Consider the following 26,628-nt stretch of genomic DNA (forward strand, 5'->3'; position numbering starts at 1 on the left):
GGGAGGAGGCGGCGCGGGGGGGGTCGCGGTGTGAGGGGATCCCAGGCCGCAGCGGCTCCTCTTCCCCCGCCGAGCCCGATGTGAGCCGCCCCGCGCCGGGGCCAGGGAGCGGGGCCATGAAGAAGGACGTGAGGATCCTCCTGGTGGGAGAACGTGAGTGCGGGAGGGGCCGGGCCGGCCCCCGGGCAGGGCGGGGGCCGAGGCTGTGGGACAGGGCGGGGGCCGCCGGGGTGAGGGAGAGCCGCTGTCGCCATGCCGCCGGCTGTCAGATCGCCCTGATGCTGCGGGGCGGAGTGTCCCTCGTCCCTGCCTGGGCGCCTTCGCCTTCGGGCGGTGAGCCCGGCCCAGGGCGCCCGGGAGAGGAGGGGAGCCCCGGCCCTGCGTGGCTGGCAGAGGTCGGGGTTGGGTGCTCCGTGACCGCTCCGTGCGTGATTACAGCGGCGGGAGGGACGCGCCGGCGGGCCGGGGAGCCTGTGTGTGTGCTCGGCCGGGAGTTCTCGGCTTCTTGCGTCCCTTTGCTGGATACCGAGCTCGCAGCGTGGAAGTCAGATTACGGAGTTGGTGTGCTTCTTGGACGTCCCTGGAGATGAAACTGGGCTGAAGTTCTTGCCCTGTGTTTGGCCACGTCCTGTTTAAACTTTTTTTTTGTGGAAACCAAATTTAAATCTCTTTTATTTACTGAGTTTGGAAATCATAAACATCTCTGTGGCCAGATGTGCTCCGGGCAGTTATCAGTCGGGTGTTGTGGACTTGTGGCTAGGACGGGGCCAGGAAGTCCAGATCTCTGCTTCTGCCTTTAACTTACTGTATGACCTTGAATAAACAGCACGTACTTACATGCGTGCCAACGTTACAGTCGGTCTGTGTTTTTTCGTATGTTTCTAAAATTATGTCCTTAAGTTCACGCTTAGGTACCCAAATAAGCGGTTAGGCTTTCAAAGATACAGCTTGTTACTGATGTAAATAGCAGCAAGTAGGTTCTGTTTTGTTAGTTTGTAAAGTGCGCTTAAGTTCCTCACAAAAAAAGAATACAGAGTAATTACCAAGTGTTAGTAGTAAAATTACTTAATTATACTAAGAATGTAGCACTACTAACAAAGCTTTCCTGAGAATTGAATGCCTCGTATGTATTTATAGTACAGTGTATGCAGTTATTTTGTAGTGCGGGTTGGCTCTGTCTGTACTGCCTAGAAAGATCCTCTGTGACTTCCTTCACAGAGGAATCTTCAGGGAGATGGTACTATGCAGGAAGAGTTACCTCATTAAGCTTGTGTTTGGCTAGTTTTAAAAGTCTCAGTTTGTTTAGAAATGTGTTTGTGCATTTGAATACACAGTTGAATTCCTCTTCAGAATATATGCCTAATTTACCTTACTTTCTTTGGCAATGGTGTGTTCTGAACTAGCTCTGTACGTCGGTTTCAGTACAGGTGTAACAGATGCTTTGATTTGGCAACTAAGTTCACAATGTGTCCAACTGAAAATTTCAAAGGTATGGGTTTCTTAAATATAGCAACATATAGTACATGGCACACATCAGGGATTGTGAGCATCTTTATATTATATTTTTGTTGGAATTGTAATGAACAGTTGTAATGAAAAATAGACTTGGGTAAGTTGAATGTACTTTGATTAGATCATCAGTTCAGTAATACCATTTTCTGCACAAAAACAATGTCCTACAATTTCATCTCTTCTTTTTCCTCCCATGTTCAGAATTATATACAACTAATTAGACACGTGTAAATGCAGTGATATCAGCAAAACAACTTCTGTCAATTGGTGACATGTGGTATTGTTTTCAGTAGGAACAGTGATGCAGGCTCTGATTGCGAGCAGTGTCTTGGTTGGTAGAACATGCATGCTAGCGAAGGTGCTATACATCCAGGATGAAATAGTTTTTTGCTTGAATTGAGGGCTGTCAGAAATACACAATCCCCGATAATATTTGAATCTGAACTTTTTGGTTTTTAAGAAATGTCTCGAAAACAAATAAAGCGGTAATAGTCTTTCAAGGCTTTCAGAGGAACAGGAAGTTGACAGATGAAGGTTTTTAGAGAGAGGGGAACCCTGAGAAAAGTTACCAACTCTTAATTTTAAATGGTCACATTAAAGATTCTCAAAACCAAGCAATCAACTATGATATCAGGAGTCTGAACTTTGCAGGTAAACAGAGTCATTTATTTGATTCAATACAGTTGAATATTGAAGCAGAGATTATATTCTTCCTCTTCCTGGATTAAGAAAACTGTGGCTTTAGAAGGGTTGGTGGTTTTGTTTTTTATTCACTTTTTGTGGGGGACAGCTCATTTGTATCAAGGAGATTATGCTCTTGCACTTTCAAAGTGGTCAAACTAGTTTGTGGCATCTTTGTCCATTGATAATAGAGCCATGTCTTCTTGTCCAGCTCTTATCTTTAGTAGTTTAGGACTGAAGCACAATCATTGTATCAAGAATACTATAAAAATAGTTAATTCCTGAATTCCTTTCTGTGTGCTTTCTTTGTTTCTATTTATTAAGTTGTATTAATGCATTTCCAGTTTGTTTTGAACTTTTGTTTGTTTGTTTGCTTACGTGTTCTGTATTAAGGTTAAAACCTGCTAATTCTTTTGTGTAAGACAGAACAGGATTTGATTCCCTTCTGGATGAAATGCAGAAGTGTGAAATGGATCCTAAGGTTTTGCAATAAAAGAATTATGAGAGAATTGCTGTCATCCATATTTAGTATGTTTAAATGACAGATAAAAAGCCTTTAACGTGATCAGTTGGAAAATGTTTTGAAAATACTTCCCTTTTTAAGATGTGATGCAACTATTGGGTGTAACAAAACGAAATTATCTAATCTCTGTTTTTAATGCTTTTGCAGCCAGAGTTGGGAAGACATCACTAATTATGTCTCTTGTCAGTGAAGAATTTCCAGAAGAGGTAGAGCATTCTTATTTGTTTTCTATGTTTTATATCTATCCTGTTGTATAATTTTTTTCAAAGAGGTAATAGGCTCTGCTATAAAATAGTGTTTCCTATTTAGAAAAAAAATAAAGTCTAAAACTGCAGTGATGACTTCTGGAAGAGTGATGCAGGTTAGTTTAAATATATCTCTGCGTGAAGATTAGGAATTTAAATTTTATCTAAGTTCCTTTCTTGTTTTTCACGTGGTTAGTTAAACTCATTTTTTGATATCTGAGGAGTGTTAGGTTTTTTTTTAAGCAGTTGAAACTGGTCATAACTGGCCGCATATTTCAACGTTAGAGACTCATAAATGGGAAGGTGCTGAAAGAGGCAAGACCCTCAAAATTTTTTTGTGTTGTATTTAAAGAGCAAGTAGATTGAAAAATGAATGAGAATGAGGAATTAAAAAGTCACATTGTATGACTTATACTTAGCCATTTTTTGTAACTAAGCAAGACATTCCTTTATTTCTACTTTTGAAGAATGTTTTCCTGACTCTTTTGAAGTAAAAAATGCCGAAAACTCTTACTGCTTTCTTCCAGAATAAAAGTAAAGCTACTTCTACATTTTATTCCTTTAAAAAACCAGCACATAGTTCTCTTTATACCATAAAAAGAACTGCAGCTGCTGCAAATAGTTAAGCTTTTTACATATGAACATGAATGTTTATTTCTTCTGATCACAAGTCTTAAAATAGACATCATGTGCTGCTCTTTGAATCTACACTGCGCTGTGTTTAATGCAAATCAGTAGGTTACCACAGTTCATGAGTCAAGATTAGATTGTTAACATAATTGAATTTAGTTCCGAACCTTGCAGTTAAAAAGGAGCTCCAGTTTCTGTTTGTTCTTAAACTGCTCAGGGACCCATTACATTGACAGGTTGTTTGTTGATGAGTTTAATGAATTGTAGGCCTCTAGTCACTTCTCAGCTTCTTCCTGCTGTATAATCTAGAATGTTTCTCTAAATTCATGTTGAGAGAAAAAGCGTCATTTATATATAACACAAAAATCTGTCTGAAATTCTAGAAATAACTTTAAAAAATACTGCATCCTATATAAACTGCTGAAAGAGACGTGCAATTCCTGCAGGTCAGTCATGCAGATCAGAGCTATATGGGTGTGTGTAACAGACATTTCAGACTTTGAAATAGTGTTTAATATACTGGGTGTTATCAGTAATCATTCTTGATGAAGATGTAAGTAGAGCCTGAAGCTTTACAAATAGCATTCTTCTGGTGATTGGCTTTTCTTTTTTTCCTTTTTTTATTAAAAGAAAATGAAAGTATCATGAAAGTTCAGGGTCAGCAGGTAAAAGGCGATAAATAGCTGTGCAGGTTAAAATTAGGTTTAAGTTGATTCTTTCTGAATATGGATTAGCGTTCTCTGGAAAAAATGGCCAGCAATCATAGCTAGTTTACAGCATTTTGCAGTACGCGCTTTTTATTAGTATCATGTTTTGCTTTGCAGGCTTCTCTGAGCTTAGTGTTTAGCACTGTCAGAAGCAAGGAACTTGTCAGGTTATGATTATGTAAAAATTGAGACTTGTATTTTGTCTGTCATGTTTGTTTGCCATATCTTGAATATTTAATTTTTTTTAAGAACTCATGCACTGTTCGAAGGGGTAGTTCTTGTACTGATTTCAGTGGGAGTAGGACCAGGATATCTTGTGCAAAAATTAAAACGTTTAAACATAGATTAAACAGTATTTAATTTGTCAATAATGACATGCTAACTGTGATGTTACTCTCCTGCTAAAGAATGTGTAGCCCTTTGAAGTAGTTGGTTGAATTTGATAACCCCCCAAATTTTAGAACTTTTATTTATATGACATTTTTGTTTAAAGTAAATTGCAATTCAGGTTTTGTTTATAGTTTTCACTATTACAATAGTTGTCTATAGGTGGTTGGGTATAGTGGATTTGAGTTTTATAGAAGCATTCATTGAATCCCTTAACAACATTGCTTTCTTGCAAAGCATGCAGGAAGTTCCTTATTCAGTAAGTAGACTAATAAAGAACGAGAAAGTAGCAGTGACTTTCAGTACATTGCAAAAGAAAAACCCCAAAGTACTTGAACTACTAATAAGTTGTTCTATTTAAAGCTGACTAATTGGCAGGTGTATTATAGTATACAACTTTTTTTGACCATCTGGATTTTCTGGATTATATTTAAAGGCTTTTCCTTGCTGTTTCTTTACAACCCAAGGTTCCACCACGAGCTGAAGAAATCACCATTCCAGCTGATGTCACCCCTGAAAGAGTGCCAACCCACATAGTGGATTATTCAGGTAAGGACTACACAATACTGTTACTGTTTGACTGATTTGGTATGGAATTGTTTATCTAACTCAGTGGCCTCTTTAACAGTCATACTGGTATGGGACCAAAGCTACTTGTAGGGAAAGACTAGATTAAATAGAAACTCGTGGGATAAAACTAAATTAGATGATGATGGCTGGTCCTACTAATTCGAAGCCTAACATTAACTGCTGCTGGTACTTCCGTGAAGGACAGTCGTAGCAATATTCCAGTGAAGTTAGTATTCTTTGTGTGACGGACATATTTACAGGTTCAGACAAAGGTGGGTACTTTCATGGAATTCAAAACTATTTTTTTTTCTTTCAGTGAAGAATTTACTAAGATGCAGGAGACTTTACATACTTTATATTCTATGTCTTTCTAAATGTCTAAGTTTGGACACCTTATCCTTTTGTGTCAGTTTCATATTTTGTATTTTTGTTTTTTGTTATATTCTAATCTCGTTGACCTTACTGAATAGGTAAATAGGCTCAGTATCAAGGCTCACGTGCTATCGGAAATATATGCAACTGTTGCACAGCTAGAAAAATCCTTCTGCCATTTATAATAGAAGTCAAGAATTAGGCCATGTTAGCAGATACCTTCCCGTCTTCTCTTTCCCACCACCGCTGAGGAAATATCTTTGGTGTGTTTACCTATTTGGAACAAAGAAATAGGGCGTATTTTTTTCATTGGACTTGAGGTTAAATTTATGTGGAGTGAGTTTTTCTTTCTATTGGATGAAGTGTTTCATAGACGCAGTTAACAGAAGCTTGGTCTCACTAAATAAAATGGACACTGCAATAAAATTAACATACGTCATACTCTGTTGTAAAAGTTTACATTATAGAACAATGTTGCTACTTACTATCCCAGGAAGGGGCTGTTGATAAATGTAGGGGGATGCAAACTATGACTCATTCCAGAGAGAACCTGTCTACAAATGTAATTACTCCTCTTGAAAGTAGCTGCTAAAAAACTTGTGTGCCATAGACTGTTTCTGTCTTGCAAGTTAATGGATCAATTTCATTATTGTTACAGTAGAATCACTCTTTAGTGCATTTTATAAAAAAACATTTAAATAACAAGAGCTTTCACAAGGCTGTCTTATGAGCGTTATGAAATACCCTAGTTCAGTTACTTAAGTTTTTCAGTTTTGTTTGCAAAAATGTTTAGTATTGATGAATGGCTTATTCTATTGAATGCAGAAGCAGAGCAAAGTGATGAGCAGCTTTACCATGAAATATCACAGGTAAGTGTATTTTAGTGTTTACTGGAAAATAGTTTCTGCTTTTGGAGAAATCTTTCCTTTCAAGTTCTCTGCATTAGATGGGCTTCAGTTTGAATTGGAAAAAACCCCAGAACATCTCTCTGGCTTTTCGTTTTGTTTTGTGCCCTGTGCTATAGTAAACCTTCCTCTGTTTAAGAAAAGTAGGTACTGCCACTGTGTTGGTGAATTGAGCTTAAGCTTTGTGCTTCTAAGGGAAAGGACAGAACCTAAATATCTTTTAATCAGTAGGCCAAGGGATTGACAGTTTTTCTAAAGAAATAATCCTACCCTGGAAAGGTCAATTTCAGTTCTTTCTGTCACGTTGTACTATTGCATTTATGAATAGCAAGGGATTCTTGGTAATTTTATAATTCCCTCTGTTTCCTATTTTCAGTTCTTTCTGAGCACCTTTGCACATTTTCTGTGCAGTCTGTCACGGTGTTGTGTTCCATTTCTGACATTTAGTTTGGTACTTGAGTGGAGGCTGCAAATTACGATTCTTCAGTTTAGATTTCTTGGTAGCATAGGTCTCTCTGCAGGCATAAGCTGTGAATGTCGCACTGCAAGACATGCTTTTTGGCACTTCCCAACTTATAAATTATTTGGTTTAAGCTGTTGTCAGGCTACAAGTAGCTTAAACAGGTCAGGGACACAGTTTTTGACTAATGGTGGAACTGTTCTTACTCGTGATGTTGTTACATATGGTTCTTAATTGTCTCTGTTGCTCTAGAGACTCTAAACGGTGGAATTCCATGCCTTTCCTTTTTTTTCATTTTAGGCAAATGTGATTTGTATAGTATATGCTGTTAACAACAAGAACTCTATTGATAAGGTATGGTAACACGTTTTATGCAGTTATTGCTTGAGATGTAACTTGTGGACTGTTAACTGTTGGCGAGCTGAAAACTGTATTAGACATTTAAAATGCTTAAGACGGTATTTGTTAAGAGAACATACAGATGTATTATTGCCTCTTGTCCATTTCAACATCTGAGTTTTTAGTCATTTCAGTCATCTGAGAAAGCTGCTTGTTAATCAACTCCAGTTTTTATTTCTTTCCTCCTTTGTGGGTAAATACTTCTTGGGAAAGAAGCAGTAGCAGTTGTAGTTGAACTTGTGCACAGTTCGGTCATATTAAATTTGAACGTGTATTTTTCATGTTTGTTTTTAACCCCACTTTAGGTAACAAGTCGATGGATTCCTCTCATCAATGAAAGGACAGACAAAGATAGCAGGTGCATAAGTAAAGATGAGAAGTGTGAATTAGGCTGCACATCGATGGGTGTCAATGGACAGTGTTGAGGATGTTAATTGTTTAAGAAAATCAAATTCTAAACTTAAAGTTTATATAAGAAGTCCAAGCAACAAGAGATTTAAAGTATGTAGGTCTGTTACATATGCTAGCAATGCTATTTATTTTGAATTTCATGGGCAGCTTTTACCAGGTGTGTTTATATTTGTTATGGTATAACTAGTTTTGGCTACGTGGTCTGTATACGTTTTCTGCTGGTGGTGGTTTTGTATAATAATAACATGATCGGTTACTTTTGTGTTTAACTGTGTGTTTTTCATAGTATCAACAAGAAGTACATTTCTGTCTAAGTGTGTATCAAAACAGTTTACTTAAAACTGCTATCGTTTAGTTTTGCCTATTGGCTGCCTGTGATATTTAATTACATCATGAAAATAATATAATGGCTTCCGGTGGGAGGTAGGATGCTAAATTAAGATAGATCTTTTTATCCCTCTGTCTTTAAAGCTCTTAACCTTTTTTTGTTTCCAGGCTGCCTCTTATATTAGTTGGAAACAAGTCTGATCTAGTGGAATATAGCAGTATGGAAACTATCCTTCCCATTATGAATCAATATACAGAGATAGAAACATGTGTAGAGGTATGCAAGACTTTCTGAAGTTAGAATGAGTAACAAAAAATACATTCTTGCCAAGCATGTATGGCAACTTTTTAATAGAAAAAGTGGTGGTTTTTTTTTTGTTCAAAATAAAATACTCAAATATAAGTCATTATCATGGTGAGTTTATATGTTATTTTTCTTTAGAGAAGATTACACTATTGTATAATCAAATATTACTGTCAAATTCTTCTAATGTTTAGAGTCTTCTCACATCCTTGCCTTTAGCACGTGTTTTAAATTTAATATGAAGCTAGACAGGTGTCTGCAAAGTATTAAAAATGGGATTAATATGTGTGGATATGCCTCTCTCTTTCTTTTTTTTTTTCCAAAGTAGATACAACTTTTTGATTTCTCTGTTATTGGTATGGCAGCAAATTGTAGTGAGAACTCCTTTATTAATCACTGAACAGGTACAGGGGCTAGATGTCTTTTTTTCCAAAACAGCACTGTACCCACAAGAGGGGGCTAGATCTTTAAAAGTTTGGTGCTTGCTTAAACTTCAGAAGAAATCACCAAATAGTCAAGAAACTAGCTAATCAATATAAGGATTTCTCTTTCAGTGTTCAGCCAAAAACTTGAAGAATATATCTGAGCTATTTTATTATGCACAGAAAGCTGTTCTACATCCTACAGGTCCTCTTTATTGCCCAGAGGAGAAAGAGGTATTTATACATAGATTCTAAGAACAAATAATATAGGGGGGGAAGTTAGTAACTTTTCCTGTTCTTTCCTTTTCAGTGGATTTTGCATTTCTTAGTGTGTTCTGTTACCACCACCCCACCTCCAAATGTTAAGCGTTATATTCCAGAACCATGGTGATTGTTTTGTGTTGTATTAATCTGATCTGTCTTTCCTCTTCATTCAAAGCAATGAAGACAGTTTTTTGTTGCCCATGTGAATTGCTAAGTAAAATGAGAAGCTTTGGTAATGGCTTTAAACCCAGTGTAATATGAACAAAATCATGTGTTCAATTCAGTTCTCCTTTACATATGCATTTCACAGTAACTCCATTTATTTCAGGGAAAGTACTCCAGACTCGGCCTGATTTAAGGGAAAGAACTTTTCTGAGCATCTTGTGAGACTTTGGCAAAAGGAATAAGAAACAAGTGGTGTGGCTGGTTTTTTAAGTATCACAAGTAGTTAGCTCAGAGTATTATGAAGGAGTATGTTTTTTTTTTTTTTTAAAAAAACATTAATTTCATGGGCAAATACAAATAAAATCTCTAAACATAACCCCCGTGTAGTACTGGGCAGTAGGAAAGTTGCTTCAGTCATAAATACTTTGTGAAGTAGGGAACCAGAGAATAACCCTGTTTTGATTTCTTCCATCAGAATCATCTTTGTGAGTTAGTAATGTTGTGATAAAATTGTTGTGCTGAAATCTTTTTGATTTTCCAAAACCAATCTCTATGCAATCTGTGTGACCTCTGTGAAGAGAAGATTCCATCATCACTGTAGTTGTTGGGAGAGAATTACCACTGTCTGTTTTCCTTCACTCGGAAGGTATCCCAGCAATTCTTTTGTCATAGAGATAGTCCATATGATCAATGCTTTGCCTGGTAGATGAATGAGCCCTGTGAAGATTTTCACTATTTGATGTTTGAAGCCTTCTGAAGCCATAGTTGAAATAGTGAATAGAGATAGTGTGCTTGTTTAGAAAGGGTTGCCTGTAATTCTAGAGCCATTTATTTTTGCAAGGCACTGGGATTGCAAGGCCTCTTTTTTTTTTTTTTTTTCCCACCAAAAAATGTTTGGGGAAAAAAAACCATTCAGGTTTTTTTTTTTTTTTTTTTTAAGCTTTCTGTAGCAATAAGACTGAATTTAGAGAACTGATTTTTTTTTTTAAATTAAGTAGTGCCACCTTCAGCTTGTGAAGAGCTTGAGGCTCTTCTAATAATTGAATAGAAAGACATTTAATGTGGAATAATTGCTTTAAATTTATGGATATAAATTTGTTAGATCAGGATTTTGTTTCCTCTTGCTTTTTATTTTTGTGTACGTGTGTATGAATGTCTCTGTTCTAAAAATGAAAAATGAAGGCTAGTATTTGTTTTAATGTGATTGAGCTGCCTGATGTCATTCAATGTAATCTTTTTATATTCAAGCCTAGAAAGATACTGAACTTTCTTTTATTCCTTAGATGAAACCTGCCTGTATTAAAGCACTCACTCGCATTTTTAGAATTTCTGATCAGGATAATGATGGTACTCTCAATGATGCAGAGCTCAACTTCTTTCAGGTAACTCTTCTGCTTATCTTTTCACCACGCTTAATAGTTGAACTATATAATTCTAGAAAAACAAGTGATTGTTTTTTAAGGAACAGTAGTAAGGTGAATTATAAGGGAATTGGGTCTAAATATTAAAAGTCTGAAATGCAGCATAAAAGAGTGGATCTGTAAAAACTGAAATGGTATTAATTTTATTTCTAACCATTGTTCAAGTTTTAGTTCAAAAGCAAAAAAAACCCCAAAACCTATTTAAATGAACAAGCCCCAGTGCTTGCATTTAAAAATAAAATAAAGTTTGTACACCTTTATTTCCACTAAGAAATTGGATTGTCCTTTACTAGCTTACCAGAACGTTTAAGGCTGTATTTCATACAGGACATGCTGTTTGTCCAGCTTAGTAGCCAGTGGTCCTAACATGCTCTTTTTGTTTTTCTGTTAGAGAATTTGTTTTAATACACCACTGGCACCTCAAGCTTTGGAAGATGTAAAGAATGTAGTCAGGAAAAACCTAAGTGATGGAGTTGCAGATAATGGATTAACATTAAAAGGTAAGCCTTATTTAACTCTAAAAAGATATGTCTTTATGCAGTTGATAACCATTCTTACATAAAAAAGCTAGTCTTTTGGAGTATGATCTCTGTCTTGATTCTTTTAGACTACAAGAGCTGGGTGTAGTGGCAGTATGATACCAAAGGATGATTAAACTGAGGAATACCGGGGTGAATAAAATAAGGTCTTTCTTACTTCTCATTACAGAGCTTGGAATCCAAATAAGTGTACTGATTCAAAAGAGATTGTCTCCTAGATAAATCTGTATCTTGTCTCTAGGCTCACTGTCTGCAACACTTGTCAGCAAGGTGTGGTGTCTGTCAATGTTTTAACAGCTATGTTGTACAGATTCGCTCAGAGCATATGGCAAAAGTGAAAGGATAAAAAACGTTTTCTTTCTGAGCATCAATGTAACTGCTTTGCTTGTGGAGCTTACATATGTAATAGGACTCGTGAGAAATTGTAAAGAGTGGGAATCTTAAGGCATAGCCTTACTAAACAGTGAAATCTCAGTGTTCATTAAGCCCTGGAAAGTGCTAAAAAAAAATCCTACCCAGTTATTTTGATACAGGAAAACTAAATGCAATCTTCCATGAGACTACTCTCCAGGCTTCTTGCTAAGGCTTACTATTTTAAATTGTTGAAAATATTGTTGTCTTTATTTTCATACAGCTAAGTTCTTCTAAAATGCTGGTACTGAAAGAAGCAAACAACAACAGAAAGCCAAGTGGGTTGTTTTAAGGAAACAGTTCCTTGAAGGACACTTTTACAAATAACATGATTTCTGAACCTTCAGTCTGTGTAGATAATGCTGTAATGTCACCCAGGAGGTTTAAAATCTGAATGTGTATTTCAAGCTTTTTTATTTTCAGTCTGATACTATTCTATTAAAAATACTTGTAGCAGATAAAGCACTTCAGGGCCTTAAGATTTCATAATTTGATTTTTAGGTTTTCTTTTTCTACACACACTTTTCATTCAGCGAGGAAGGCATGAAACAACTTGGACTGTTTTACGTCGCTTTGGATATGATGATGACTTAGAGCTTACACCAGAGTACTTGTTTCCTCCGTATGTATTGCTTACTTTAGCTTTCTTTAACTTAACGTGCATTTAATTTATGCTGCCTCCTGCTTTGGGGAGGAAAGGGTTATTGTAGTGTGTTTATTTAACACATTGTTACATCAAGTATCTCCCTTACTTTATGACATACCAGCCAAAATCTTGGTGTGACTGAAAATTACGAAGGAAGAACTCCTGTCTCTTGTGCCAAATCATGTACTGCTATCTCTCTTTATGGATGGCAAAAGAGACTCTTAATACAAAACCGGAACATAAATCCGAGCAGTTGTTTATTGTATGTGGCAACAAATTAGAAAAGTCTTGTCAGTATTTTCATAGCACTTGAGATCCTTTGAAAATCCGCAAATTAAAAAGTTAAGAGATCGACCAACTCTGTGGCTTCTTTTCAAAAATGTAAGTATATAATTTTCCATTAAAAAAACCCAAACACAAAAACGATACAACCAAACAAAAACCTGATTACTGTATAGCTACATATCATGTAATATAAAGACACTCAAAATTTTAGAATTCCTAATAAAAAGTATGTGCTTTGATCTCTTTAAAGATAAATTAATAAAGCTAAATGCAAAGGTCAAATACCAAATGTTGCAATTCAAAAAGTCTGTATTTTGAGTTTTAATATTCTATATTTCATAAACACACTTAACACTTCTTGTATTTGTTTTTGTTTTCAATAAACAGGCTAAAAATTCCTCCAGACTGCACAACAGAATTAAATCATCATGCATACTTGTTTCTTCAAAGTATTTTTGATAAACATGATTTGGTAAGCTTTTAATTTGAGAGCGTGTGTGTCATTATACTTAAGAGGCTTAGTTTGCTAGCAATTTTGCTAGCAAAAAGTGTGGTTTTGGTCATTATGTAATTTCATTCAGAAACTGGCTCTGGCTTAAGCTTTGCAGTCAAAACTAGCCTGCTGTTTATATTTCTGTCTACAAGGAGAGTTGGCAGTTATAGTTGTACTACCAATTTTTTTTTAACTAGCTCATAGATTTAGTCTCATTTAAAAACAAGAAAAGAACAATGATTAAAAAGAAAGCAGCTCGGTTTCTTATAGCCAGTTTCTTGAATCTTGCAAGTGTACAGCAAGAAAATATCAGTTTAGAATAGACATGAATTAAGTGATTTATGTCTGATATCGTATGCTTGTTTCCAGGACAGAGATTGTGCTTTGTCTCCCGAGGAATTGAAAGATTTGTTCAAAGTCTTCCCTTACATGCCATGGGGACCTGATGTTAACAACACTGTTTGTACAAATGAAAGGGGGTGGATTACATACCAAGGGTTTCTCTCTCAGTGGACGTAAGTGTGATACATTACATTTTAGTAGTTGAGAACCTTGGGTATGATAATGCATTTGTAGATTCCTCTTAAAAATCTAGTAGAAAGAGTGGAAGTTTAATAGCTGAAAATTGACCCAAGCAGTCAAGTTTTTATAGCCATCCAGTGGCCTAATCTTCAGACAATTGTTATTGTTACCCTGTTCAGGATTTGGCCAGTATTTAGTGCTAACTGTGAAGAAGTGTCTCTTCAAAATGTGAAAATCTCCCTGAAACTTGTTGAAATATTTATTTCTGTTGTTCAGCTCTTTAGAGACGGTATGAATAATGATGGTCAATAATGAGGGTTTTTTCCTATTGAAAATACAGAAAATGAGGAAAACATTATTTGCTGAGGGAAAAAAAAATATGGTGTTGGTGTTGGTTGATAGGCCTCAGCAAGTACTGCCTTCATAGTGTTTAGCTGACCGTGATGACTGGTAAAGTTGCCACCATTTACCTTCAGAGTGCTTTTGTCCTTCAGTACTACATAGCGCCAGGAATACTTCTATCATGTCAATCTGGAGATAGGAAAAAAATTGTTTCAGTACTGTAAAGAATTGATATCACAATTGCTAACGATTTAGAAACTTCTTTTTGTCCTCTCTGCTAGACTAACCACATACTTAGATGTACAGCGTTGCCTGGAGTACCTGGGTTATTTAGGCTACTCGATACTTGCAGAACAAGAATCTCAAGCATCAGCAATTACAGGTAATAAAAAAACCCCAATTTGGTACAACTTAGGAATTTAAAATTAGAAATCTGCTCAAGAGTAAATTGTGTAAACAAATGGTCTTTTTTCACTTAAATTCTCTTTTACTTTCTGCTCAAGTCAAACCTCTGATTTAATAGTTGAGAGTGTTTTGTGTGCGTTTTAATGTAAGTGGACAATTATTTCATGTTTTCACATACACGCATGCATGTACATCTTGTGAAAAATATTTGTGTTTTTTCAAAAGTAACAAGAGATAAAAAGATAGACCTCCAGAAAAAACAGACTCAGAGAAATGTTTTCCGATGCAATGTTGTTGGGATGAAAGGCTGTGGGAAAAGTGGAGTTCTTCAGGCGCTTCTTGGAAGAAATCTAATAGTAAGAAACCTTGTGCTTATATTCACCTATATATGCTTTTGAGTTAAGGTTAGACAGCAAAACCAATTGATCTTAGAGCTTTACTGATTATTACTGAGTTTGCAGAGTTCTATGAGGGCATATAGAATTATTGGGGAGGGGGTTTTTTATGGTTTTTTTTTTTTTTTTTTTTTTAGCAAATCGACAAATGGCTATTGCATGCAGTAATTACTTGTACATCATGGATTATAGCTATGCATGTACTTGCAAAATAAACCACAGATTACTGTAATTATCATTCATTAATAAATGGAATAAAACAGCTGTTCAAATTAACTTAAAGGGGAAAGTTGCTGTGGTCTAACATGAAATTCTGCATTTTCAGAGACAGCGGCAAATACGTGCAGAACACAAATCTTACTACGCCATTAATACAGTCTATGTATATGGACAGGAAAAATACTTGCTGGTAAGGTTGCCTCATTATTGTTTGCATAAGACTGGTTAATCTTAAAATTTAGTGAGTTATTCAGAGCCTCCTGCAAACACATTTCTGTTTAATCCTCTCTTTGTAAATGTGGATTCCCCCAGCATACTCTTTTTTTTTTTTTTTTTTTTTTTTTTTTTTTTTTTTTTTTAAATTCCCCCCTCTTCCCCCCCCTCCTTTTCTGGCTCAGATAACTTCTGGTTTTACATGTTGCTAATACTTTAAACTGAAACTGTTCAGGGCCTGTTATTTTTTGAAACCTTGACCTAAATCATACAGAACCCAGTCTGTTATGTTTATGGTGCAGGGCATCAAATTATAACATACAATAAATTATCAACAAGCAATCTACCTATTTAGAAAAGAAAAATCTGTCATGTAGGGTGATTAGGATGGTTAAAGTTAATCTTCAGTGGGTGAAATACTTTCTTTAAAGCTTGTTCCACTGTAGTTTTCCTTTATGATAATATGGTATCTTTCTTTTGTTTTCCAAGATCTAGTCCTCTGCTCTGTGGTTTTCCTCTGTAGGATGATTGCCAGTTTCTATGGGAATCTAAGACTTTGTGTTAGAAGTAAATGTAACTTTTTATGCTGAGGTTGTGATTGCCTGCAGATGTGATGTTAACAGCTCACATATGTTGGCTGTATGGTAAATTCCTACGATTTCTTTTTCATTAATTCTGCCCTTTGTCAGTCCATTAGTTCTAAGGATACATAAAAATGAGCCATAAAAATTATGAGAAAAAGAAAGTTATAAAATTCCTTTAACTGCATAATGACAAAGCTTTTCTCCCTCTCTGACCATCTTTTTTTCCAGCTACATGATGTCAGTGACTCTGAATTTTTAACTGATGCTGAGACCATATGCGATGCTGTCTGCCTGGTATATGATGTCAGTAACCCTAAGTCCTTTGAGTACTGTGCCAGGATTTTTAAGGTTTGTATAGTTTATGTATACAAACCTTTACATTTATATATCTTTTCACTGACCAAATATTGTGTCAGTTACTGGTCCTATACACAAGTTCTAGTGCTTAAAAGACGTTTTATTTATGAGTGCTGGTTATATTTGGCTGATGCATTAAAAATGCAGCTTTGTTATTCATACAAAGCTAATGTCTACTTGTCTATATAAAATACCCTGCTTCTAGAAATGCCTGACTTCAGTGCAATGAATGTATCTTAATGCTGCTGCAACCAGTTCAACTCAGGCTGTTCCAGGTTGAATGTATCATGTACTGTTTCTTTTGCTTTTTTCCTTTAAATTTGCAGCAGCACTTCATGGATAGCAGAATACCATGCTTAGTGGTAGCTGCAAAGTCCGACTTGCATGAAGTTAGACAGGAATATAGTATTTCTCCTGCTGAATTCTGCAAAAAACACAAAATGCCTCCACCTCAAGCCTTTACTTGTAATACTGTTGATGTGCCGAGTAAGGATATCTTTGTTAAACTGACAACTATGGCAATGTATCCGTAAGTACTTGAACTGTTGTATTTTTCATATTGCATGGGTCATGCACAATATCACTGCATGTCATTGTTAGCCACAAGGATGGAACTGCCTCACCGAGATTTAGCAACAGAGAGACATAAGTGACTTGAGAAGAGTCTTCAAATTATTTCACATTGAGAAAGTTGGTATATATCCAACGTATAAATCAGTGTCAGCTATTGTTGCTAAGGTATTTTTTAAAGAATACGCTACTTCATCCAGCTCATGTTGCAAATTCCAATGAACATGTAGGGTTCTGTTCAGTCCTTATTGTGGATGCATAACTCAGTAAGTCAATATTCATATCTTGATATTTTTGAGATACTTGTGAATAAGTTGTCCTGTAATCCTTGTTAATAGCTCAACTTCACAGTTGATTACGAGTAATGACACTTTAGTGAAAATGGTTCCCCCAATGCACTGCTGGAGGCTTTTTTTATTTTCAGGGTGTTTATTACTATGTTTATTACTATTCAGTTCATTAATCTAACAGATCTTATATTTTTTTATAGAATTTCTGTATAAACACCTTTTGGGCTTGAGATAGAAGATACTTAAGCTCACATTCTTCTTCACTACACATCTCACTGTTGCTAAGCTCCCTTTGCATCTCTTTTTTTGGTGGGTGGAGCTTTTAATATGGTGATGAACTACATAAATATTACAGCAGCAGATGGAGTCTAGTATGACAGCTGACATTTGCTTTACATTAAATAGAACTGTCACTTTCACCCAAAATAATAGGATTTTTAAAAAAATATTTGAAACTGAAGCTATTGAATTAGATTTGTAAAGTTTTTGTTTTGTTTTTGTTCTCTTGTATTTATTTTGTTGCGCTGGAATACTGGGAAAACACTAAGTGTAGCACTGACCAAATGTCTTGTCATATCAATATTCCTGCTTCTCCCTTAGTTTTCAAGCATGTGTGTTTGTTAGGGTGGGAAAGTAGAGGTAACTGTCACTTGTAAAGTGTGCATTCAAAGCGGTAGAAAATGTGGCTTACTTTCCTTTGAAAAAGGGGTGTTATCTATTGCTGTGCAGACATACTCAGAAGCCTTTAGATGCTTTCCTTACAAACTTAAATAAATTCAGCAAACATTTTCGTTCATGTTTGTGCTTTGCTATTAAGATCTGTGTATGGTGGTAATGCCAAAACATCCAAGACGTAGAACATCGAACCTTAAAATTCTGCACAGCTGTAGTTGTACCCTTGCTTCCCCAGTGTATTTTTTTTTCTCCTCTCCTTACTCATTCAAATGTACCTTTTATTCCTAAATCTCTTGGTTGTGGCACAGTCCTAATGTGCACCTGATTTTATGAGCAAGATTTCAACTCCTGTCCTTCTGTGTGTTTTCGCAGCCATGCCCGGTTACGCTGTATGTGCGCCTGCAACAGGTGTACATTTTGCATCTGTCAGAACTTCCTCAACTCAGACTTGCTGCAATCTGTAAAGAACAAACTCTTCACTGCAGTTCTTAACAGGTCCTTAACTTTATTTACTAGGTACCAGGTGTGCTTTTAAAATAAAGTTTTTTAGAAAAAGCAATTGGTAACCTTATATACTGCAGATTTTTCACTCCGTATCCACTAAATAGGCAGATACTTTAATAATTGTCATAAAATTGTCAAACTTTGTTTAACTTGAAGGTACTTTTGGTCTTTTGAGCTTAGTCCAGTGATTTCTTTGAAACATTACCAATTTGGTAGTTGATTCAGGCACTTAGTGATTGCAAAAATACTGTGGAGAAATTAGGACTGTGTTTTAGGGAACTGGTAATGGACATTAAGTAGTCTATAAATCTGTGTAATGTGTCTCACTTGAGATATTATAGGTTTGTTTAGTATTGATTAAAGGTAGTGCCTCATAGATATCAGTTACACAAATATTTTCATAAAGGCACAGCTTGACTATAGCAGCATCGTATAACATATTACATGTTTATATTTGCTAGTTGTTTGATATTTGGGAATTCATAGAATTTCTCTCTGTGTGTGTGTTATGCTTGGTTTGCACAAAGAGTGGGTATTTTGTGTTAAAAAAAAAAAAATTTAGAGCTTTTAACATCCAATTCCTCTCTGAATAAAACGCAACACGTAAGAAGTGGTAAATGGTTAAACATTTGCAGACACTTTGGAAAAAGCAATTGGTAAAGAGAGGTAACTGGTTTTCAGCATTGAAAACAGTGCTATACCTTGTCTTGTGTGTACTGCAGGCAGTTTTTGACACACATGATTTACTAACACCTCAGCACTTGTCACATCACCCCAGCAAAGGGGAGTTCAAACCGAACACTTTTTGTAGTGTAGTAGTTCCATCCTTTATAGCCTTCTTGGAGGCGTATATGATAAATGTGATCTTGGAGGCAACTATGATAAATGTATTTATTTGAAGGCCATGGTTAGAATATCCTGACATGCTGCTGGTCCATGTATGTTACTACTTTTTACTGTTTCCAGATGTAGCTGCTCCAAATAAGAGTGGCTGTCTCCTTTAAATGCAAGTTACACAGACATAGGAGGCCTACTGATACACCCGCCTACAGTACTGAGCATCTTTGTGAAATACCACCTCAATCCAAGATAAAAGTGTTAACCACAGAGTGAGAGTTCAGAGCACTCATTAGCTTAGGAAAAGACTATGAATATGAGTGAGACTGTTCATGCTGCACCTCTTCTACAGCAGTCATCCCTTGACAAAAATCCCTTGAAACAGCAATCTCTTTGCATATTGTCACTTTAAAACTTCATTCAGCAGTCACTATGAGAAAATCCCAACTCTTTATTATTGAGGCTGAAATCGCCTCTATAACGTGTCCTCTTTTTTTGGAATGGTTATGGGTTGCTACATTAGCTGTCATGGCTTGTTTCTCTCTTGTATGGGCCTGTGGTTTTTTCCAGTCCTGCATTAGACATTGCACTTTGTTCCTCTGAAATACTGTCAAGGACTCAAGGTATCGAAATCTTCTTATGAGAAGTCTCGGGATGCTGTCATTCCACACCTTGTCACTAGATAGTGTGGAATAAGCATAAGAATCTACTACTACCTAAAAAAGTCTGTAATTCAAGGTAAAGAGAATTCCTCATAGACTTTTCCACTGACCCTAAAGAAAGGGAAATTTACTTGTTAGAATCTCTTTGTCTATAGTAATTCAGTTAGTCACTAGGGTTTTGTTGCAGGTTTCCAGTATGCTCACTTCATCTCACCAACTCTCTTTCTAGTTAGCTCTTCAAGGGTGTTTCCTTATGAACACATTGCTGCAGGCTGTTCACCATTCAGTACAGGGACTACTGTGTAACTGCATACATAGTAGAGATGAGATATCTGTAAACAAGAGGGAATAGCTCCAAATTGTAGACTTAGGAGGGTAGAGGCAGTTTTCTTGTTTCAAAATGTTAGCTCCTTAGATCTGTTTTTAATCTGATTTGTGATTAGATTAGAGAAAGCATTTGAATCAAGAAGGATTTTTAGTTAGTTTATATCCCTTTTCTTATTTTGCCTTTACAAATGCTTACCATTAGGTCAGGTAGTTGGGCAAAAGTTAGGTAACTGATGGGTAAAGGAGGTTTCTCAAGAGTACTTATTCTCCTGATCCCTTCCTGTTCTGAAGCTTTGGACAGTGGAAGTAGGTAAACTGAAATTTTTCAGATTGGACCCTTCCTGTATTATTTGTTGCTAAGTAATGCTTAAACATTGCTAGGGCAAAATATAATATCACATCTGAATATTCCCACCTTAGTAATTAAAGAAAAACATTGCCTCTATGCAACTGAAAAACCTATTCATGCCCACGTTCAGTTTCTCTTCTATGGACAAACTTTAGAGACTCTCCCAAGGGTTTGTAGGCTATCAGAAAAGCAAGTTCAACAAATGTGGAAGTTCAGTTTGGAGATGTTTATTGTGCAGGAGCAGGATTGTTGGTTTGAACTACCCAGGATCACACTTCATTGGTTCTTTGAGGGAGAAGGCACTGCATTCAAAGCACTGTACACGCATGTATGAGACTTGTTACTACGCTGTAGTATTTTTATATTTTTAATTTGTTCTTTCCTTTAGGTGTTCGTTTGTATTTGTCTGGTTGGCACTTAATCTCTTTTTACTACATTGTTTTACCTCTTTTTAAAAGCAAGGTTTCTGCTTATGTTATTCTAACCCTTTCTTTAATGATGAGCTTGGATTTTCGGCTTTTTTTTTTTTTTTAACTCCAGAGCATCAATTTTAAGTGTGTTTTTCTGCTTTCTTGGTTTTAAATCATTCACTTGTTGCCTTTTGCTTGTATAGTAGTGGCATTTTTCTGTCAGCTAAGATCATTTCAAAATAAAATAATTCTAATGCATGAGAATTGTGTTGTTCAGTGAGGGAGACTTCTCAGAGCATGGTTTTTTTCTGTCTTCTAAAGTTTTTAAATATTGTGGCATAGAAGTGAAGTTCTACCTGCATATAAAACATGGTTGTTTCAGGAATTATTTGTAAGATTTATTTTTTTTTTCCTATGAAAACCTTCCTTCTGTGAAATTAAAGTTAAGACAATAGTTTCACTTTCCTGTAATAATGGGAAGGTTTTAAGAGTATAACCCAGGATTTATTTTTCACTCTGTGCAGTGTATGCAGATTATTTTTCAAAACTATAGTATATTGCCATTAAATCTAATTGCAGAAATCTAGCCCTATACTTAGGCATCTCCCAAATTAGGACAGTATAACAATATTTTACTTACCTATTTTCCTCCTTCTCTAAACTGTTTAATACCCTGTACTGAGTAGAAGATTGCAAAGCTGTGCCCCCTGATTTCTTTCCAAATAGAGTGTATTGAATTGGCATTTTACATTCTTTTTAGGTTTTGTAGGTAGTAGGATGCACTTGGAGCTTTTCACGTTTTAGATGACTAATACATGGGGGGAAATTCTAACTGCTGGAGTTGGTTTGCATCCTAAGAAAATATGTGCCTGAAGGGAAGCTGCAGCAGCTTGCACATGTTACGTGATGTTTTTAGAATTCAGTTGCTTATATTTTATTGTTAGAACTTATTGTCTGTCAGAGCAGGCAGCTGCTGCTGCTGCTTGCTGGCTGCATTAACTTGCTTATAACTTTGATGTGAGTAGCCACGTGACTAGCCTGTTGGTCTCACCACAGTGCTTTTGAAATGCTTTTGTAGTTAATACAGGAATGTTTTTGAACTCTTATAGTTATGGTTAAACCTTCCCAGACCTGGGATTCTTCTGCTGCTGACACAGGGAAAAGTGTCAGTATTGGCCCATAACTCAGCAATTTTCTGTGTGTAACCATGACAGGCATGCTCAGTTAACCTCTTGATAAGTGCATGTTGCAAACTTCTTGTGAGTTGTTAAAGCCTCTTAAAAGAAAGACTGTACAGATTTCAAAGATCTTATTCAACAAGTGACAAGTTACTTGATGCGCTATTAAGGGTAGTTTGAATAAAAATCTCTCTTTTTTTTCCAAATGTGCATTAAAGTCTGAATTTTATGCCAAAGGCAAAATTTCTAGACTTTCTTACATATGTAGAACTAATTCTGTGATTAAATACACACACCAATCTATTTGGGAAGTTTGAAAGCTACTTATTACTACTAATAAGCAAGAGTTTCAAATACAGCTTCATTTATGGAGTCCTAAGTACTACTGTGTGTGTGTATATGTGCACATCCATATATATGTTTAACCCTTGGAGAGAATAACTTTTCTAATTCAGAGTTACTCTCCTACTACAAGGCAGTAATAATTTCTACCACTGGTGAAAATTAGTTCCATAAACACAGCCACACTAAAATTAAATTTGAACGTTATTTATTGAAGAGGTAGAATTTTTCAGTATGTATTGAGAAAAGTTTTTCTGGATTATAGCTGCTTTCATGTCAAAGAACCTGTGTTGGAAACAAACATTGATCCTTTTTTATTATTTCAGGCAGATATATTGGGGTTTTTTTCTTTTAATGGCAGCTAAACAATATTAGGGATCAAGTTGAAAAAATTGAATTTATGACAGCATAAGGAACACTTAAGGAAAAAAAATTGGAGTTTTTTTTAAAGGTGTAAACCAATTAGACATCCGTAGTGTTCTGAATTTCAGTAAGGATGTTTGGGCTGAGATGTTCAGAGGGCCCTAATCGTTTCTTAATTGAGGTTATAAGACAAATCCCTGCCTTGATTTAGTTTCTTTATTTAAATGAGTCAGTTACTGTTAGGCTTAGAAAAGGGATCAGAGACAATTTACTCTCCCTTTAGACATGAAAAGAGGATTTTATCATGACTGAGAATATATTAATTGTTTTTAAAAGGATGAAGCATGCTCAGCAAGTTTCTTGCATACCATTAAATATGGACATGTGCAAAAGTCACAACAAGGCAAATTATTGATAGGAATCAGAAAATCTAGATATGGGAGATAGTGCTTTATGAGGCAATGCAAAAGCATTCATTTGCAACTTAAACAGTGATTTGTACTTTTAAAGGGATGCTTTTTAAATTATACAAATAGTTGGGCATTTGAATTAACCAAATTAAATTTGACAGTTGTTAGTTATACAAATATTCACCCAACAGAGCTTGTCACATAATCTATTAAAATCATGTTACATACAAGTGATTTATTTTACATACACTGATAGGTTTTATAATTTACAGATCTGAAGACAAGTATTTTATAGTCTTTTACTAAAAAAACCCCACAAATGCTAAAGCTCTTAGTAGTGATAAAATACAGTCTTGAATTGAATTAGCAACAGTAATGAGATCTTGTGAGTTTTAGGGCTGATGTGTTGGAGTTGTTCCAGTGTGTTTAGCACAGGTACTCTAGCTCGTGTGTATGGTGCAGGAGTATTGCCATATCCTGTCGACATGAAAGTTGAGGCTTTGGGGATGGAGTGGGAAGAGATTCAGTTTCTTAAGCCATTTTCTTTGTCCTTAAAGCAATGGCATTTAGCTACATAAAATAATATTTTTTTTACTTAGCTCATCAAAAGTATAAACTCCATTTATTTCTTTTTTTTCCCAAGCACTAAGTTTTTAACAACTACACAAGAATCACGGGCTAGATAGCTAAAAATTATAAATTCTCTGGGCTTTGTCATTTGAGCATATTTGAGACACTTGCTGTTGTTGAGCCATGCTATGAACTGCAAACTGTGCATGTGTGTAAAAAGGTTAAGACCCTACATAGATGAGTTGGGGGCCATGCTGTTAGCAGACGAGGAGAGCAGTATTATGCAGCAGGTGCACGCCGTCAACTTTGTAGAAGATTCCATCTTCATGGAGTCATCTCTTGGTCCACGTTTACTTGAAGACAGGTAACAACAGCCAAACTAAGGTGACCTTGCCATTGCCTTTTCCCTTTCTTCCCCTCAGCAAACCACTTGACATCTAGTTTGCAGAGAGTTTGTCAAAACTAGCTGTAGAAGAACTAATGCTTGCAGGACTTCATGAATTTTGATCTGTTCCATAACCGAGCAAGATATTCTTAAATAAGATTAGGATTTTTTTAGAGACCAGCTGTATTTCGCTGTTTGTGCACCAAAAAGCCTGTTCTTCAGCATGTGGTATGACAGTACACTGATTATCTATATGGCTTATATTGCTCCTGCAAATGTCTACTAAAGAATATCCTGAACTGGTTTTGTGTATTGATAGCAAGTAACAATTCCTGCTTTATTAAACAGCTTCTATGCTATAGCTCTGCAGTTCACACTGTATGAACTCTCTGTGCACCGTGTATGCTTAGGATCTCTGTATGCTCCTTGTACTTAATACTCCTGCAGCTTTCACTGAGTGACCCATGATGATTAATACAGGCTAAAATATGTAGGCTAGTGAAGTTCTGTTGTAAGTTCTATCTTAAACAAAAGCAAACAAACAAACAAGCAACCCCTTTACTATTGTTTAGGAACTTCTTGAGCTTTGAATTATGGCATTTATGATAACTTGTTTTAAACGGTAGCTCCTGCTTTATGGTAAGCTGTCATACTTGAGACTACTTTTGAGGATGGCTAGCCGTGTTTAACTGAGCATGCTCACAAACTTCTTGCCATATTTGGGAGAGTTGGGTCATTGGCTGTCTCTACTGTCATGCAAGATGTGGCTTTTTATGTCATACAGTCACTTCATATTGTTGTTACATCTTGTCTTTTTCTGTTGATGCCATTGTCACTGCTTGTTTCACTAGCACTTTCTCTTAGCTTTCAGCTTGGTATTGGATGACTGTTTCTATTGCTGTTCTTGTGACTGTACTGGGAAGAAAGGGATTTACAAATGGTCCTCCTTTTCATTCTAGCTTTTGGAAAAATATTACTTGCTACTTGTCAGTAAACTTTTTTGGGGAAGAAGTATAAGTAGATATTCAACAGGACTGGAAAGCTTTTCATGGAAGAGCAGAAATATGCAAACTCAACATTGGGGGGGAAAAAAAGGATTTTGTTGGACAGAGTTGTTCTCACTATGGGTTATTAATTATTTGCTAGCTATTTTTGTTTTCTTTTTCTGAATGCTTGCTGATACTCTCAAAGAAGACACACGGCCCTCCCCACATTCATGACTAATGATCTGCTCCTGCATTTCTCTTCAGCTGTGTGAGCTCTCGTGACTTTAGTGAGATCTACTAATGTGATCAGGGCTGCAGATCAAATCCTAAGCTTTTAAGAAAAATAAAATTACTGTATAAGTACTTGTAAGGCTGAATTGTAAGATGCTTGCCTGTGACAAGTGTAGTGATGAATTTCCAAAAGCAGAGTAGTTTAGCACAAGTTGTCTGATATTCCTGTCATGGAATTAACCTGGTTTTGTATGTGTGTTAAATTTTAGGCATGTGACACAAGCGGACCTCAAGAGCTCTACGTTTTGGCTCCGAGCAAGTTTTGGTGCTACTGTCTTTGCAGTTTTGGGTTTTGCTATGTACAAAGCATTATTAAAGCAACGATGATCTGAGAAGAAGCACACCTGGCCCTACCAAATAAAAAAAAAAACTTTTATGTACATTCTGAATGCTTTAAATTCTGCTAGAAATATTTATATATGCAGAGTTACTTTATTAATATTTGTAATTCATGCATAAGATTATTTTAAATTATAGCTCTAACTACAGTATTGCGTAATGCGTGGAAAAAAGAATTGCATCTTAACAGCCAGCTAAAATGGCTTAACTTGTGAGGCCAAAAGGGAATTTGTTGTAAATAACCTGTACATATTAAAGCAGTAAGACATTGCTTCCCAAAAAGCTATTCAAAAGATTGTTCTTAGATGTTTCACCATGGTGACACACTAGTGTATAGTTGAAATTCATTTTCGGTTGAGTAGGTTCAACTCAAGGATCATACTTCCTCAAGGATTGCTTATTTATTTCACATTCATCTGAAGTGACATTATCTTTTTGGACTATAAGCTATACCGGGCAGAATTTGTGATTTTCATTCTTACCTATTCTTTTTAACTGATGAATAAATTTCCCCACTAACTATGTCTTTCAAGAAACAGTCACTGTTGCTGTCCTGGCCTATGATTTTGTATGTTACATGATCAGTGACATATTTAGCAGTCTGATATTTCTTTTAAAGGAAAAACGTGAACTTCAAAAACTGCCAGATCAACTTCATATGCTGTGTGTAATTCGTGTTTTTCATTTTCCACTATGTTGTGTTTTATAACCCTTATGAATCAGATGAGCAAATTTGTATATGTAAATGTTTATAATTCAAAAAGTGTTGCAGTTTAATTTCTCACATCTGTCAGTCATACCTGTTGAAAGCTGTGTATAAGATAAAACTAAAATAGTACACAGTGCCTATTCTACTGTAGTATATTAGTTGCATGGATCACAGTGCATTCTGTAACTGGCTAGAATTACCTATAGACACAGCTTTTTTAATGATCAAGTAAATCAAACATTAATTCCTCATGACAAACCTATTTTTCCATTGCTGGCCTTTTCAAGTATTTCAATAAAATAACTGTGTACTGTG

At 36.0% G+C, this 26,628-nt stretch overlaps 1 protein-coding gene across 4 annotated transcripts; it reads left to right on the top strand.

Moving 5' to 3' along the window:
- RHOT1 (ras homolog family member T1) lies at positions 1-26,628 on the top strand. 4 transcript variants are annotated; one of them, XM_076354018.1, is made up of 21 exons: positions 1-153; positions 2,864-2,922; positions 5,153-5,234; positions 6,453-6,496; positions 7,293-7,346; positions 7,697-7,749; positions 8,298-8,406; positions 8,988-9,089; positions 10,568-10,666; positions 11,097-11,205; positions 12,157-12,277; positions 12,974-13,058; positions 13,449-13,594; positions 14,225-14,325; positions 14,574-14,704; positions 15,069-15,152; positions 15,988-16,107; positions 16,443-16,645; positions 18,024-18,146; positions 23,824-23,967; positions 25,475-26,628. In XM_076354018.1, exons 1-21 carry the CDS (start codon positions 117-119, stop codon positions 25,590-25,592), a joined length of 2,124 nt encoding a protein of 707 aa, XP_076210133.1. In that variant the 5' UTR covers positions 1-116; the 3' UTR covers positions 25,593-26,628. The 4 variants fall into 4 exon arrangements, with proteins under 4 accessions (XP_076210133.1, XP_076210134.1, XP_076210135.1 ...); XM_076354019.1 differs by having other exon boundaries at positions 16,446-16,645; XM_076354020.1 differs by lacking the exon at positions 23,824-23,967.

This window comes from Aptenodytes patagonicus, chromosome 16 (genome assembly GCF_965638725.1).
Source record: "Aptenodytes patagonicus chromosome 16, bAptPat1.pri.cur, whole genome shotgun sequence".
In the NCBI taxonomy this organism is placed as follows: Eukaryota; Metazoa; Chordata; class Aves; order Sphenisciformes; family Spheniscidae; genus Aptenodytes; species Aptenodytes patagonicus.

Coding starts and splice junctions, on each gene's coding strand:
- RHOT1 (XM_076354018.1), top strand. CDS start 117: ATGAAGAAGGACGTGAGGATCCTCCTGGTGGGAGAAC. Junction 11,206..12,156: donor TAATGGATTAACATTAAAAG/GTAAGCCTTATT, acceptor TTTGATTTTTAG/GTTTTCTTTTTCTACACACA. Junction 15,153..15,987: donor GACAGGAAAAATACTTGCTG/GTAAGGTTGCCT, acceptor CTTTTTTTCCAG/CTACATGATGTCAGTGACTC.